General features: G+C 40.3%; 1 protein-coding gene and 1 long non-coding RNA gene across 10 annotated transcripts in view; one reads left to right on the forward strand and one right to left on the reverse strand.

The window, feature by feature from the left end:
• The window catches only part of triob (trio Rho guanine nucleotide exchange factor b), a 94,254-nt gene that overhangs the window by 65,518 nt on the left and 13,941 nt on the right, over positions 1-14,795 (forward strand). For all 8 annotated transcript variants that reach the window (XM_016668732.1, XM_016668632.1, XM_016668556.1 and 5 more), the window contains 13 exons: positions 8,885-9,171; positions 9,250-9,420; positions 11,084-11,179; positions 11,534-11,682; positions 12,566-12,632; positions 12,718-12,821; positions 12,980-13,049; positions 13,160-13,249; positions 13,347-13,439; positions 13,525-13,575; positions 13,703-13,780; positions 14,046-14,237; positions 14,397-14,574. In XM_016668732.1, the coding sequence (XP_016524218.1) occupies positions 8,885-9,171; positions 9,250-9,420; positions 11,084-11,179; positions 11,534-11,682; positions 12,566-12,632; positions 12,718-12,821; positions 12,980-13,049; positions 13,160-13,249; positions 13,347-13,439; positions 13,525-13,575; positions 13,703-13,780; positions 14,046-14,237; positions 14,397-14,574 (1,626 nt within the window). The remainder of the gene's footprint in view (positions 1-8,884; positions 9,172-9,249; positions 9,421-11,083; positions 11,180-11,533; positions 11,683-12,565; positions 12,633-12,717; positions 12,822-12,979; positions 13,050-13,159; positions 13,250-13,346; positions 13,440-13,524; positions 13,576-13,702; positions 13,781-14,045; positions 14,238-14,396; positions 14,575-14,795) is intronic.
• On the reverse strand, positions 7,245-8,878 carry LOC107835652 (uncharacterized). 2 transcript variants are annotated; one of them, XR_001661482.1, is made up of 3 exons: positions 8,495-8,878; positions 7,610-8,028; positions 7,245-7,571 (listed from the first exon to the last, which is right to left on the reverse strand). It is a non-coding gene; the product is annotated as an uncharacterized LOC107835652 (long non-coding RNA). The 2 variants fall into 2 exon arrangements; XR_001661471.1 differs by having other exon boundaries at positions 7,610-8,878.

The raw sequence follows: 14,795 nt of genomic DNA on the forward strand, positions 1-14,795 counted from the left end.
TTTTCCTCACTTCTTAAAGCTCAAGTGGATTGAAAAAATATTTGATCACACTGAAATATATCTGACAAAGTAAATATCTTTTTTTTTTTTTTTGTCCTCAATGTGATAGCCAAGCTCAAAACTTCTATTCAAGTGCCACAGTTACACACATGAACATGCGACACCTAACAGGATTCCTTCTTTATTTGCAAACATATCACAGTTGACCTGCACAGCCTGAGTTTCTTATTCAGTAACTGCTTCGGGAAACACAAACATGTATTTCCAAGTGTTGCTATGCAACAGTGAAGATCATATTTGAAGCGCAGCTGTAATAATTATCTTTAAGAAAATTTCATGACTTCCTCTCACTTCCTCCCAGCAGCTACCTACCTTATCATTACATTTGGAAGCCCTCTTCTTGGCTTAAACATGAAACAGCATGTGGCGAAATGACAGAGGATGTGATGTCAGAAACTCCATTAGTCATTATGAGAAGCTGTTAGCATGTTTGTTGTGGTGCTAAAAGCGCTTTTATGCATTTTTTTTTCCCAGCATAAGAGTCTAACCACTGCTTCATTCCCTCGTGCTGCTTCTTTGTCCTCAGGGACAGCTCAGTTTCAGCTTTTTGTGGGTCAGTGCAATGATATCATCCGGTGCCATCTGCTTTCTTGCAATCCTGCGATTCGCTGAGAGACTAGAAAGCCCCGTCTGATCCATTTCATGGCGTTGTGCGGAATGTTCTTCTTTTGGTCATGTAGGTGTTGGTTTCGGACTCTTGAGGAATGGTCTCCAGTTGAGCTGCACCAATCAATTTTTTTTTGTGTGGTTAATTTCAGTTTTGTGTAAAGTTTTGACTGCCGGTATCAATTCTGATGTCTTACTAGCTGTGAGGTTATTTAAGAACAGTTTAAAAAAAAAAAAAAAAAGCCTTCCCGTGGCGAGCTTTCTTTCGCTGTAAGCAACGTTTTGTAAAAATCATCTAGTAGACATTGAGTTGACTTCATCGTCATATATTAGCGATTAGCACAGTTAGCATTACTAAAACAGTAGTGGCCTTGTGTATTTTCTTAAGAACCTTAAACCTCAGAATTTCCAACGGCTGTTGACATTTTTTAACTTTAGCGTGCGTCTTGACAAAGGTAGAAACTGTAAGAGGATAAAGCAGAGCAATTTTGTTGTAATTCTGCCTTCGTGCGATCTGCTAAGTCTTGCCTGAGGGGGAAAAAAAATCCGATATTGAATATATATATTCCCTATTATATATTTTCTCCTATATCTGAGTTCTCAGATTGTATTTTAAGCACCTTGTTGATTCTGAAAATGGCTAACTTTGAGACATCTTTACTCAGTAAACGTTTTGCACAAAATTGATAGTATTATCTCCAGCTTCTACAATAGCATACTTGCTTGTACGTCTAGTTACGTATACTAGTCTTTTTACCTGTCAACTGAACACTTGAAATCATTTGCCTGAAGACTGATTAAATTAAACAACGATGACAACAACAAAAGAGACCAAAATGTAAGATGGTTGCTGTCTTATCTTCTAAATGTGCATTTTGGTTTTTGGAATCTGGAAGAGTGGGTGAGAGCTGGGCTGCTTGTTTCTATGGAGATAAAGCATAGAAATATTTGGCTTGCAGCTTCCTTGTACTTGGTAGAAGAAAAGTTTGCATTTGTATTTAAATGACAACTTGCCCGGACTTTGGAGTTAGCTGTATGATTTACTACAAGAGTCCAGTAGAAAATAGGGACGAATTTCCCAAACACTTATTGAACACTTTCGACTCCGGCTGTTAGGTTCCTTTGTCCTGTCGTGTTTTTGATTCCTTGACTGCACCCTCACATTCAGTTTGTGTTGTTTTTCATGTGACCGGAGAAAGTAATGAAAAGGAGGCTCTCCCTGCAGGGGTTGTTCTAGTAAAAAAAAAAAAAATGCCTCTGTGTAGGAGGTGGACAAAAAAAATGAGGAAAACATCTTTGCTATTTTCTCATCTTCTTTCTTTTTTAATGATCAGTAATTAAGTTTTTTCTTCTTTTTTTTTCCCAAGTCTTGAGAAAGTGACTGTTCAGGAAATCAGACTGTTGTCCAGGAATCTTTCCGTTTTCATCCTCTCTGTCTGTTAACTTTTTTTTTTTTAAACAAACTAGTGAAGCGCCCACACAGAGGCATCAGTCTTCAGAGCAGTTAGTGTTCTTTCTATTTTTTTTTTTTTTATATACTTGCTGACAATCATACACATATTAATTATATCCTCACTGTTGGTAGCCATGAAGCTGCCTATGGCTCCCATTTAGCTTCACTGAGGCATCTTTGTGTGTCTCACCTCCATATTTGCTGATTAACCCTTTTTTTTCCTGTTCACTTCAGATGGATTTCATAACAGGGTCTATATTTATTCCAAGCATACTGCACAACTTGTATGCATCCTAATGCCTGTAAAATATGCACCCGCCCACACGGCTCATGTGGGCGCTTCTACAAAGGGTAATACGGTAGATGAGCTGCATGTTTCCAGACGTCCCTTTGGAACAGGAGATATCCTCACAGCAGCCCACTCGCTAGGGAGGGAGGGAGGAAAAGAAGATACAAAGAAAGGGAGAGGATAACATCCTACACTATAATGCAGCATTTGACTTCTCTTTTCGCCTCACACTGGACTTCTCACTTTCTCTCTGTGGAATATCGGCAGCGTTTATTTAATTACAAGACCTTTTCCAAAGCAGTTCGGATTAGGTTAGGCTGATTATTTTTTTTTCCTTCTTCTTCCTCGTAAAAACTCTCATACGTGTGGAAATGCTTTAACAGAATAAGTCGGGAGTCAAGAGGCTTGTATACTAAGCGAACATGGCCCGTGGGATCGAGTCCTTGGTGTCTTTGAGCCCGTTTTTCTCAATGGATTTATCAGGGGAAGACCCCTCAGACAGCTGCAAGTTCTGGCTGCTGGATCTGGGTAGGTGCTTCCATCATGCGTGACACATGAGGAAGAAACGTTATTTCTAGGAGGACACGTGTAAATGTCAGTCTCTCTCATCGAAGCTTTCATTCGTATTCATTTGGAGTACGTAATCGTGGCATTTAAAAACGGGGTTGTTTGTCACAATAGAAGCCGAGTCTAATAAATAAGCTGTTCTTGTTGAAAGAAAAATATGAGCCAGGCTGCAAAAACGTATCCTTTCATCTCAAAAGTTCTGCGTGTGGGAAAGGAAGCTTTAATGTGTGTGAAACAGCTAGTTTTTTTGTGTTATGCTTCTCGTGCATCTTTCTTATTCAGTCATTTTAAAGTTCATCTCTGGATCAGGTGGCATTGTGGCGCTGAAATTAATTTAGACGATGCATTATTATGTGATGCGGCTTTAAATCTGCTGCAATCTCTATCACTAGATTGTGTTACTGTGTGTTTGCGCGCGCGTGTGTGTGGGCTCACACACACACACACACACAGGCTCTGCACAGATGGGCTGTGGATCTTACTGTAAACCCCAGCAAGAAAGAAAAATATAAGAGCAAAAAGAGAACGAGGCTTTTAGGATGTAGTTTTTCCTCAAGTGCTCCGCAGATGTCAGATGTATACAATGAAAGCTAAACAAAATCCAGTTCTGATTGATTCTGTGCTCCATGAATACTGCCGTGGGAAGCCCTCTAAAGCCTTCTCCATGTGTTTACAGATAAGCATGTCAAGTCTCCCAGCGCTTTCCCACACGTTGTACCTCTTCCCCCGAAGGCAGGTCCTTAACCACATCTTCCAGCCGTGTGTTTTTGCATCAATTCTCCTGCGGAAGATAAGACCACCCAAAAAACGCTCTCCTGGAGAGACCTCTGGAATCCCAGGCATGCTTCCGTGTTGCTGCACAGACCTTTTTAATCACTGCAGTTGTATGTTCGACCCCCACATGCAGCCCCACTCGTATTCTTAGTGCAAACCTTGTAAACCTGCAAAGTTCTTTGCAGTGGCCTGCGTTGCCACTTGTTCAGTGAACTTGTTCAGATTTTGGTCGCAAACTTATTTTGAGCTTTCTCGAATATTATTTGCTTTAGGCCATCACAAAACTTCTGAAGAAAAGCAAGTAGGTTGCTGCCACTGCCGTGTTTTAAGTGGAGGGATTTTTTATTTTATTTTATTTATTTTTATTTATTTTTTTTAAGTTTTCCACCACACAATTCATTCTGCATGTTGGCCAAAACATTTAATTTTTTGGTCTAATCTGACCACAGCACCTTCTTCTACATGTTTTTCTTCAATGACTCTTGGCAAAGTGCAGACATGACTTCTTCTGTCTTTCTCTTAGCATTACTTTTCTTCTCTTCTTCGCCAGTGAAGGTCAGTTTTGTTGAGGTAACAAAAAATAGCTATGCCGTTGAAAAATTCAGACTCTTAGCTGTGGATCTGGTCTTCCAGAATTGTCATGGGTGTCTTGGTTGCTTCAGTTTGGGGTGATGACATTGTTTATGTACCTAATCCTGCGATAGGTAGTCGACTTTATTCTTGACCTGTCTGGTATGTTTCTTGATGCTGTATGATCGCCATTGTTCTCTGACAAACCTGTGGAGCCTTGACGGATTAGCTGTTTATGACGAGATTAAATTATTCACAGGTTAACTTTATTTAGTAATTAGGTAACTTCTGAAAGCAACTTAGTGCTCCAGGCTTTATTAGAAGGTAATTAGATCAAGGAGGATTGAAATGTTTATAACATTTTGCAACCCTCATAATGTTTTCCCTCCACTTCACAATTATGCACAGTGTTGTGTTGGACATTACATGAACACAGTTTAGTGCATTTCCAATATGTCTTCAAAAAAATAGGTTTTAAGTGGTAGACAGACGTGAGGATAGTTTTTATGAAGTTTGATATCTACTGGTAATTTGGGTTGCATGGGACGTGCTGTTGCTTGTGTATGCACATTTGATAGGTTTGCATTGTTCACCGTGTTTCTGCTCAGTGCAGATATGCATCGATAGTCCTGCAGCTAAAGCTGTCCCAGTCGCATCAGCAGTTTAATGCTCAAATGAGTTTGCTGATGAATTAAACAGGAAGCAAAGTAGACAAGGACGGCTCTTCCCTAATGAAAACAGGAGGATATTAGAAGATTAAAAAGCATTTTAGGACATTTTGTAAAGCAGGGGAGCTCAACTCCTGTCCCTCCAGAATCTACTGTATCCTGCGACTTTTAGATGCATCCCTCTCTCTCCAAGACACCTGAAAGGAATACATGTTTTTCGTCACCAGAACTCTGAAGCTGAATGAAATGCTAGTTGATGCAGGCGCGTTGTTTGTTTGTTCAGGATTTTAGAAGGGCGTAGGATTTGAGGTGAATCTGGAGGACACACATGCATTTTCCAATCTCAAATAGCAAAAACGTGAAGCTAGAGGATTACTGTGAGACAAGCAGCTGAAATAACATTGCAACATTGATCTGGGCCTCTGACTACCTTTGTCTCTAGGAGAGTCATGTAAGGCCGTTTGCACATCCCGCAAGAGCTCCTTAGGGTTTTCCAGGAAAGATTGTCTGAGCATGTATCACTGGTAGGAGAATTGTGGACAGACCTAGGATTTGTCTCAGATATTACATCTGTTGGCTGTCTTGAACACAGCTGGACGTGCTGGAATTGTGAGATTTGGACTGCGAGGTGAGGAGGGGGTTCCCGCACATAAGGTCAGGACTAGTTGTCCTTGAGGTTTCTCCAGAGTGAAAGAGAGTCCATGCAGGGGGAAAGGGCTCCCATTCGACCATCTTCATGTGTCTGAAGAGTTATGACTCTCCAAGGAGAAATGTGTCAAGGCTGCTGACTCCATGTTGTACCCATTCGCATCCTTCTTAGAGGACCCTGCTAACTCATCACAACCAATAAGTGCTCGTTTAGTTGGGACTTGAGCATTTTAAACATGCAACATGCGGTGCAAGTTATTGATTTCTACGCTGTTTTACTCTTTAAAGTGAACAGAACCACACTTAGAGCCGGGTAAAAGTCGTCTGATTGTTATTTTTTTTATGATCACAATATCTAGAATTTAAAGACAGTTATTGGTGCAGCACTCCCTTCCTGCAACTCTATGCTTTCTAAACCTTTCGTTGCACAGTAACACATGTTAAATTTACTTGTTAACTGTGGCTACATGTTCCCGTGTGAGCGCAGCATGTCTGCAGGAAACACGGTCTGTTAGCTATACATGAGAGGCCTGACTGATGCATACTTCCCCTGGCTTGTACTCTTGAAAAGCACAAGTTTTCTTTTGCTTTGCATAGCTGGGTTTTCTAAATAGGGTTTTAAGTTTTAAATTTAAAACTCTGAGGAGGATAAAAGCTTTGTTAATCATATACTTTTTTTTTTTTTTTTGCAAAAACTGTGAAACTGTGGTATTTTAAGAATATTGAGCCATAACAGATTCTCATACCAGATCATGCCTTCTTTGGACATACATAAAAAATTGTAACTGTGCAGTTTGGTATGTTTGTTTAGCTTTCTAAGCCAACGTTATTTTACAAAAATGCAACATTATTAGAGGTGCAAAATTAATTCTTCTAAAAAGTTTTTCTGCTCATGCTTTTCACTCCTGGTGGCTTGAGAACTTTCTCATGATTGGAAACCACACTCCTCCTTCCCTTTTAGACATCAGAATACATCCCCATTGGTTTGATTAGTCATATGACAGTGTTTCACTTCTCCATAAAGAGCATTAAAGATGGTAAAATTGCAACAGTCTAGGCTGTTTCATCACAGCAGTCCAGAGTTCAATTAAGGGCAACTTATCTGCACAATCTATTGGAGGATTTAGGTTTTATTTTTGAGTTCATTCATCAGCCTGCCACACATGCTAACAGAACAGAGCAGTGATCAGTTGTTAATAGCAGATTGGAGATGCTATAAATAATAATCTGGTTTGATGAAGCAGTTTGGAAATCACAAGCACAGGTGGCTGAATAAAACTTTCCAAACTGGTAACTGAAGACATAATCCTGGGACTGAATAGCAAGTTAAAAAAAAACTTTTTGTTTTGACTAATCTCATGTTCCTGATCACAAAGGAATAACTACAGAGTATGTGGGTATTGGAAACACTCTGTGGTTGTAGGCAGGCATACATCACATCAACTCTAAAATCTAATAACATAATTTTGCGTCGGTTTTCTTTCAAGCAAGACAAACATATCTCCTTCACTTTATTGTTGTCCTGAAATAGATTGCTAGAGTCAAGAGGAGAGGAGGACTGAAATACGTGTTTATGTGTTTCTGTGGAAAAATAATTATTGAATCGAAATAAGGTACAAATTGACATTTTATTGTGCTCCGTCATGACGAATCGATCATATAATCTTAAATCGGAAGCTCACATTGTCCAAAGACAGCAATTTTATTCAGTCACGCTAATCACGTCAGTGGACACGACTTTAATGGTTTCTTCACAATGCCCGAAGTGTCAGCGTTTCTGGGAATTACATTGTTTTCTTCGCTCGCACGGGAAGCGTGAACACATGCTTCCTATAAATGGAGAGCAGTAAAAGTCTTCCAGAGGCTCAACCGCTGGCACGCACGTTTACATGTAGCGCAGTCGCATTTTCTCAGGCTGTGTGAGAACAGGCAGAGTCTCCACACACACACACACACACACACACACACACACACACACACACACACACACACCTGCCATTCATAAGTGTTGCTCAAGTGAGTCACTTGAATTAATGTTTAACAGCTGCATGTGCATCCATGAAACGGCTAAGTGATGGCGATGCCAAAGGCTGCAATCTTTAATCCGATTTTTGGGTGGTTTCCAGTAACATTCATACTTTTTTTTTTTTTTTATGAAGCTTCTAACAAATGATTTTCAACATGAATGAAATAGGATGATCTCCTGAAAAACTAAAGGAAAAGATTATAGGTGAATAAAATACACAGAAGAATATAACTTTACTCATTCAAAGCCTGAAGCCTCTCTTTATCCTGTTTCATTTCCTCGTTGCGTTTCTCTTCGATGAAGATTTTTTCCTCCTACAGATTCCCCAAGGAGCGTCATCACTGTGTGGAGGTGGCTCGCCTGCCTACTGAACAATAAGCACACAAATTCGCGCCAGTAATCTCAGTCTTGTGTTGACCTTTCTTCTATTTTCTCCTTAACTTTTCAATGAAATACCTAAACTTCCGGATTTTTAAACTGAATTGAATGTATTGCCTCTAAAATAACAGACAAAAATTGAAATTTAGTAATATTTTGATTTCACGTCTTTGACTTTTCTGGGCTCATTGCAGACATGCAGTTCGCCATTTTGTGGCTCATTTAAAGTCTGCGCTTTTTTGGAAAACTTTCACCTGTCCTGTGTCAGAAAGCAGTCGTCATTCAGCAGGGTTTTACGGAGTAAAATTCTAAAGATTACCTTCTGACCCACCTTTAGCATATTAGCAATTAGCAATAATAGCAAGGCTAACATTGCCAAAACTGTACTCTTGATCTGTATCCCTCAAAGAATGTAGAATGATCTTTTACTCTGAGATTTCCAAAAAAAAACCTACCAAAATGTCCATGTCCAAAATATTTCATCACAAAGTGAAAGTTGGGGGGAAAGAAAAAAACTGTTATGAGGCAACGTAACTGTACTCTGCTCAGCCCTCCTGTCACTCGCCTGTTGTTTTGCTCTCTCTAAATGTCACACAACTTGATTGAAGCAGACATGTCTTGACAAAATACTTCCACCCAACTTCTTGTTGCATTGCCAGATTGTGTTGTTGTCAGTATGACCTGGAAGCTCTTAAAATGATGCATTTACTGGTTGCAAAACAATAACAGATGTTTGACCGTTTTAGATGATTTAGCGTTGGTTGCTCTTCGCATTGCTTGTGTTGTCGCCAGTTGAATTAATAATCTCTTCTCTTACCCCCTACCTACCTCTCCCTTACATTTAGACACATTGTCTGTATCCAGCAACGACGCCTTGCAGCCTGGGTCCAGCCACACTCTCGGACCCCATAGCTCCCCTGGCCCCAAACGTCCGGGGAACACCTTGAGAAAGTGGCTTACCAGCCCGGTGCGAAGGCTGAGCTCCGGGAAAGCTGACGGACACGTGAAGAAACTCGCCCACAAGCACAAGAAAAATCGCGACGGCACGAGAAAGAACATGGACGCGATACCTGGCTCGCAGAAAGACTCTGACGACAGCGCCGCCACGCCACAAGATGAGACCCTGGAGGAGGTAAGAACAGATGCTGTGAAACTGTCAGTAGACCTGGCAGAGTACGAAGTCTCCCATTTGTTCAATCTCTTTCTCCAGCGGATGCGCAACGAAGGGCTGAGCAGTGGCACCCTTTCCAAGTCTTCCTCATCAGGTATGCAGAGCTGTGGCGAGGAGGAAGGAGAGGAGGGGGCCGACGCTGTCCCTCTACCGCCCCCTATGGCAATCCAGCAGCATAGCTTACTGCAGCCTGACTCCCAAGATGATAAGGTGGATTATTTTGCTTATCTCTTTCTCTGTTAATTTATCATTTGTTGTAGGACATTATAACAAATAAAAGGAATATTTCTTTCTGTGTTTGCACTTCAGTTCCCTTAGTCTTCTGTTTATTGTTTCATGTTATCATACAGATGCCTCATAAATGCCAGTGTTTCTTGTTAAGTAGGAAGGCAGCTGTTAAAGATATGTGCCAAAGTGTGGTGCTGTAAAAAAGTATTTTGTTTCCTTACAAAGTTGTTCAGCTTTTGCTTTATTGGTTACATTTAATGTTTCAAATTCTATCCAGAGCTACTTGATTCAATGCGAACAAATAAGTGTGCCCTAGTAGATTATTGCAAACAAGCAGATTTTTTGGACAGCCTCTTTACGTGTTCTCCCCATTCACACATGGGTTCTCTCCAGGTACTCCACCAAAAAAGGTTAATTGGTCTCTTTAAATTGCTCTTAGGTATTGGTGTGTGTATGTTGTTATTTCCCTGTGTCTCTGTGTATTGCAACATGGCAATCTGTTCAGAGCATACCCCCCTCTTGCCCAAAGTAGATGGATAGATGGATAGGGAAAGGGACAAATACATTTTCACAGCACTGTATAGAGTTATAGTAAGGGATATTACTCCAAAAATGGCCAGTTTCCTCTGAAAAAGATGATCTATGTAATCATATTTTAAACTCATGTTGGGAGAATTTTGTAGAACTGTCTCACTTTCCATCAACTCAGAACTAACAAAATTCTGCACCACCTAAAACCTTAAATTTGCACTAATATTTTTTTTTCTCTTTTTGCTCTTATTTTCCTAATGGCTGCATGTTTGCTCCTTCAGCATTATGTTGATTTCTGTTCAGCCTCTCTCCTGTCCCAGTTTCCACATCTTTCCATGTAATTGCACTTAATAGTCTTTTTTTCATTATTTAGCTCCTGTTTTTTTTCTTTTCTCTCTCTATGTTTCTCTCCTTTGGAATGTAATGTTGTTGTTGTTGTTGTTAATTGACAATACTCCATTTACTTGTGTCTGCAGAAGCAAGGTATTACTGAGAGTTAATAGTTATGCCCAAATGATCCTTTCTGCTTTAATCATCCCCTTTCTCATTTTTCTCTAAGCTCTGTTGCAGAGGCAAACTGTCTAATGGAGTATTAAGCAACTTTGCTCGCTATAAATGAGTTGTCTGACCAGTCACTGCACGTGCACTTAATTATAAGCACTCTGCTCCTTAAAATTGCCCTGACCTATACCCACGTAATGATCCCTTTTTCCATGAGACCACCCTGTGATTGACTCCCGGTTGGCCTTTAAGTAATCATGTCATTAGGATAAAACCACACGCAAGCAGTTCTTTTTGTGGACATGTGGAATATCGAGGTCCAAACACCAGAATGGTGAGCCTGATCAGCGTTCGCAGTGATGATCATCTAGAATGAACATATGCATGCACAATTATAAGACTGCAAATGTGTTTTATGATTTCAAGAAGCATTCACTTCTTATTTAAAAAAAAAAAGAGTTCGGTTTTCACATGTGAGCAGCCAGCCCAAACGTTTCCCAGTTTCTAGATGCCTTCTAGATGCAAAGCGGCATTTTAGATGTTGTACCGATCGCGACTTATGCATTCACCTTGAGTCGTTTACTTTATTCCTTCGACCCGCTCTGCCTTTCAGTCTGCATCTCGGCTGTCAGCTCGTCCCAGCAGTTCGGAGACACCGAGTGCCGCAGAGTTGGTCAGTGCCATCGAGGAGCTGGTGAAAAGCAAGATGGTGAGTCCAAAGTTGTCAACAACACCCACTAGTACTTGTAAATCTGGCACACATGTACACAAAACAATTCTGATAGATGTGCACGAAAGAACACACTTTTTTTTTTTTTCCCCTGGTGTCAATGATGGAGAATGACATCCAAGCCTACTTGTCATCTGTCAAAACTCTGACTAACTGTGCCAGCTGTCCTCTGTTCCAACCAATGGGCACTAGTCCCTAAGACACTCGTGGCCACTGTCCTACATCCAGCAAATCTTTCATGTTGATGGAAAACAAGTTAAAACTTGTTGTACGTGTCTTTTTTTTTTCTCACTCATTTTGTATCTTCAATTTGTCTTTTCTGTTCTTGCGCAGTCCCTGGAGGACCGTCCCAGTTCTCTGTCAGTGGAGCAAGGCGACAGCAGCTCACCCTCTCTCAACCCCTCCGATAACTCTCTGCTCTCCTCCTCCTCGCCCATCGACGAGATGGACGAGCGAAAAACCAACTTCCTCAAAAGGAGACAGTGAGTTACAAGCTTTTTTTTTTTTTTCCCCATGAACGCTTAGGGTGGAATTTGACCTCATTTGCATGAGGCTAATCAGTGGCTTGTAGAGATACTCATAGCTTCCTCAATTTTTTTCATTTTGTCATATTTGAACCACTACATTAACATACATGTTAATGCAGTGGCCTTTTAAATTAATATAATACGCAACACGAGTAGTACATAAATATAGCTTGACATTGTATTCTTAACCCCTTACTTTGACATTTTTAAATAAATTCCAATGCAACCAGTTCTCTTCAATTTACAAGTAAGAATCCACCTGTATATTGTTTAATCTCAGTATAAATGTAGCTGATATGTGAAAGCTTGAGAGGTTTGTCAGAGAACATTAGTGAACAAATGGTCTTACCCCGGGATCCACAGCTAGAGTGGGAAACGCTCATAAAAGCATTCCAGTTCTGTTTTTTACAGAATAATGACAAGAAAGAGCAAAAACAACAAATGCCCAAGGAGCAAAAAATAACTACAACTACAGTTTATTTACATTTGGATTCCAGTCATGTAAGAGATGACAGACAAGGTATTCTCATCAAACGAGGCCAAAACTAGACCTTTTGCCCACATGGGAAATTATGTGTTTGGTAGCAGGTAAAGGGATCTCTCTGTCACAGCTGACAGAGATAAATGAGACTAAATGCTGGATAATCCAGTAACAAACGATGGGTCTCCAGATTTACGTATAAAACTCTGAAAATATACACTGAATTTAGTGGCTGTATGGTGAGAAAATGTAAAACTTTTGAGAGGAACAACTACATCGCAGAGTCCCGGAGCATTATTGGCGTTCATACTTGAATTTTTTTTGAAACGGTAACATTTTCGCTTTTCTCCTGCTCAGCTATGTGCTTCTGGAGTTGGTGGAGACTGAGAGAGACTATGTCAGAGACCTGGGCTCTGTAGTGGAGGTAAAACCACACAAAAATCTACAGTCAGGTAATCGATCAACGTTTCTTGTTGGTTTTGCAGACGTGTTTGCTTTCCTATCCACAGGGCTACATGAGCAGGATGAAAGAGGAAGGAGTTCCGGATGACATGAGGGGGAAAGATAAGATGGTCTTTGGAAACATCCATCAGATCTACGACTGGCACAAAGAGTACGTGCACGGCCTTTTTCTGGTTAACCCACCCTGCATGCTACAGCAGGAAGGCTTACACAACAAAACGAAAAGAAAAACACAAAAAGGATTGTCAATATGATGCATCTTGTTGTGTAAAATCAATAGTTTTGTTTTATCTCTTTATATATCCACAGTTTTTTCCTGGGAGAGCTTGAAAAGTGCTTGGAGGATCCTGAACGGCTAGCTCCTTTATTTGTCAAACAGGTTAAAAGAAACAAGCTTCTGTCTTCCATGAACATTATTTGATAAATGTTTTCTTTTACTTGTTTTTTTACATAAAATAACATTTTATTTTGCTCTTTTCTTGATTCCAGGAGCGGAGGCTGCACATGTACATCGTGTACTGTCAGAACAAGCCTAAATCTGAGCACATTGTGTCAGAATATATCGACACTTACTTTGAGGTAAAACATTTTGTGAACTTTCTGCCTGTAGCTCTTTACGCATGCCGTCTAGTTGATGACTGGTCCATGAATGTGACATATTTATATCTTTGCCCAGGACCTTAAGCAGCGATTGGGTCACAGATTACAGATCACAGACCTGCTAATCAAACCAGTTCAACGGATTATGAAGTACCAGCTACTCCTGAAGGTACTGCAAAAACCTCCTTATGTTATCGGTGTATAATTAAACAGCACAAAATGGCATTGATCTGTATGTTTCTTCACCCCAACAGGATCTTCTCAAAGTTTCCAAAAAAGCAGGAGCGGATACGACAGAGCTGGAGGTACAGCGCTCAGTGCAAAACCAGAAACTGATCTCCCATCATGCCAACATTTCTGTAATCAACTACATTTCTTCTTGACTCTTGTGCAAGCGCTTTGTCTTAAAAGTGTGCATTCCTCCTGTTTTAGAAAGCTGTAGAAGTGATGTGTGTGGTCCCAAAACGCTGCAATGACATGATGAATGTTGGACGCCTTCAGGGTTTCGACGTAAGTTTGCTACTTATTAGCTCACAGTTTCTCTATAGTAATCAATAATGTAAAAGTTTGCCAATATATAACAGTAAATCCGTGGCCCATTATAAATTACTTGAAGTAAGTCCATTGCCACCAGGTGTCAGTGTGAGACCATTTATTTTAATAAGAAGTGTTGGCGGCGTTTCAGATGAAGCTGTTGTTTCTTCCTAAGTGTAGTTCTGCTTTACTTGACACTTTTTTATGATTCTGGTGCTTTTTTTCCTTCCTTTTTTCTTAGGGTAAAATTGTAGCTCAGGGCAGACTGCTCCTGCAGGACACCTTCATGGTCTCAGACCAAGATGGAGGCCTCCTGTCCAGAATGAAAGAGAGGCGAGTGTTTCTGTTTGAGCAGATAGTTATATTCAGTGAGCCTCTGGACAAAAAGAAGGGCTTCTCTACGCCAGGCTACCTCTTCAAAAATAGCATCAAGGTGAGTTCAGCTCAGTAAAATCACAGAGCCACAGAAAGTTATTTGTTTTTTTATTTATTTTTTTTAAGTGTGTATATATATATATATATATATATATATATATATATATATAGATAACCTGGGTAACCTAACCGGACTGGATTTTTCTTTTCTTTGCAGGTGAGCTGCTTGGGTCTGGAGGAAAATTCAGATGACCCCTGTAAGTTTACGTTGATCTCCAGGTCATCCAGCGGTAACCTGGAAAGGTTCACCCTCCACTCCTCCAGCCCCGGGGTCAGTCAGGCCTGGGTCCACCAGGTCAGCCAGATTCTGGAGAACCAGCGCAATTTCCTCAATGGTAAACACAAATTTTCTGATTCTCACGCACAAAAAATATGTATACTCGGAGCTACTGTAGTGCTTTTGTCTGTTTTATTGTGATTGTATGAAAAATACATGGTTTGATAAAAATAAAGATAAAAAAAATGTGTGAAGATAATATTTGTGTTAGAATGCCTTAGTAAAAATCTGATCCTAATTTTCATCTAAAAATCCAAGTCAATAAAAGGTAGTTAGTTA

Source organism: Poecilia formosa, unplaced genomic scaffold, assembly GCF_000485575.1.
Source record: "Poecilia formosa unplaced genomic scaffold, Poecilia_formosa-5.1.2 Scaffold0, whole genome shotgun sequence".
NCBI lineage: Eukaryota > Metazoa > Chordata > Actinopteri > Cyprinodontiformes > Poeciliidae > Poecilia > Poecilia formosa.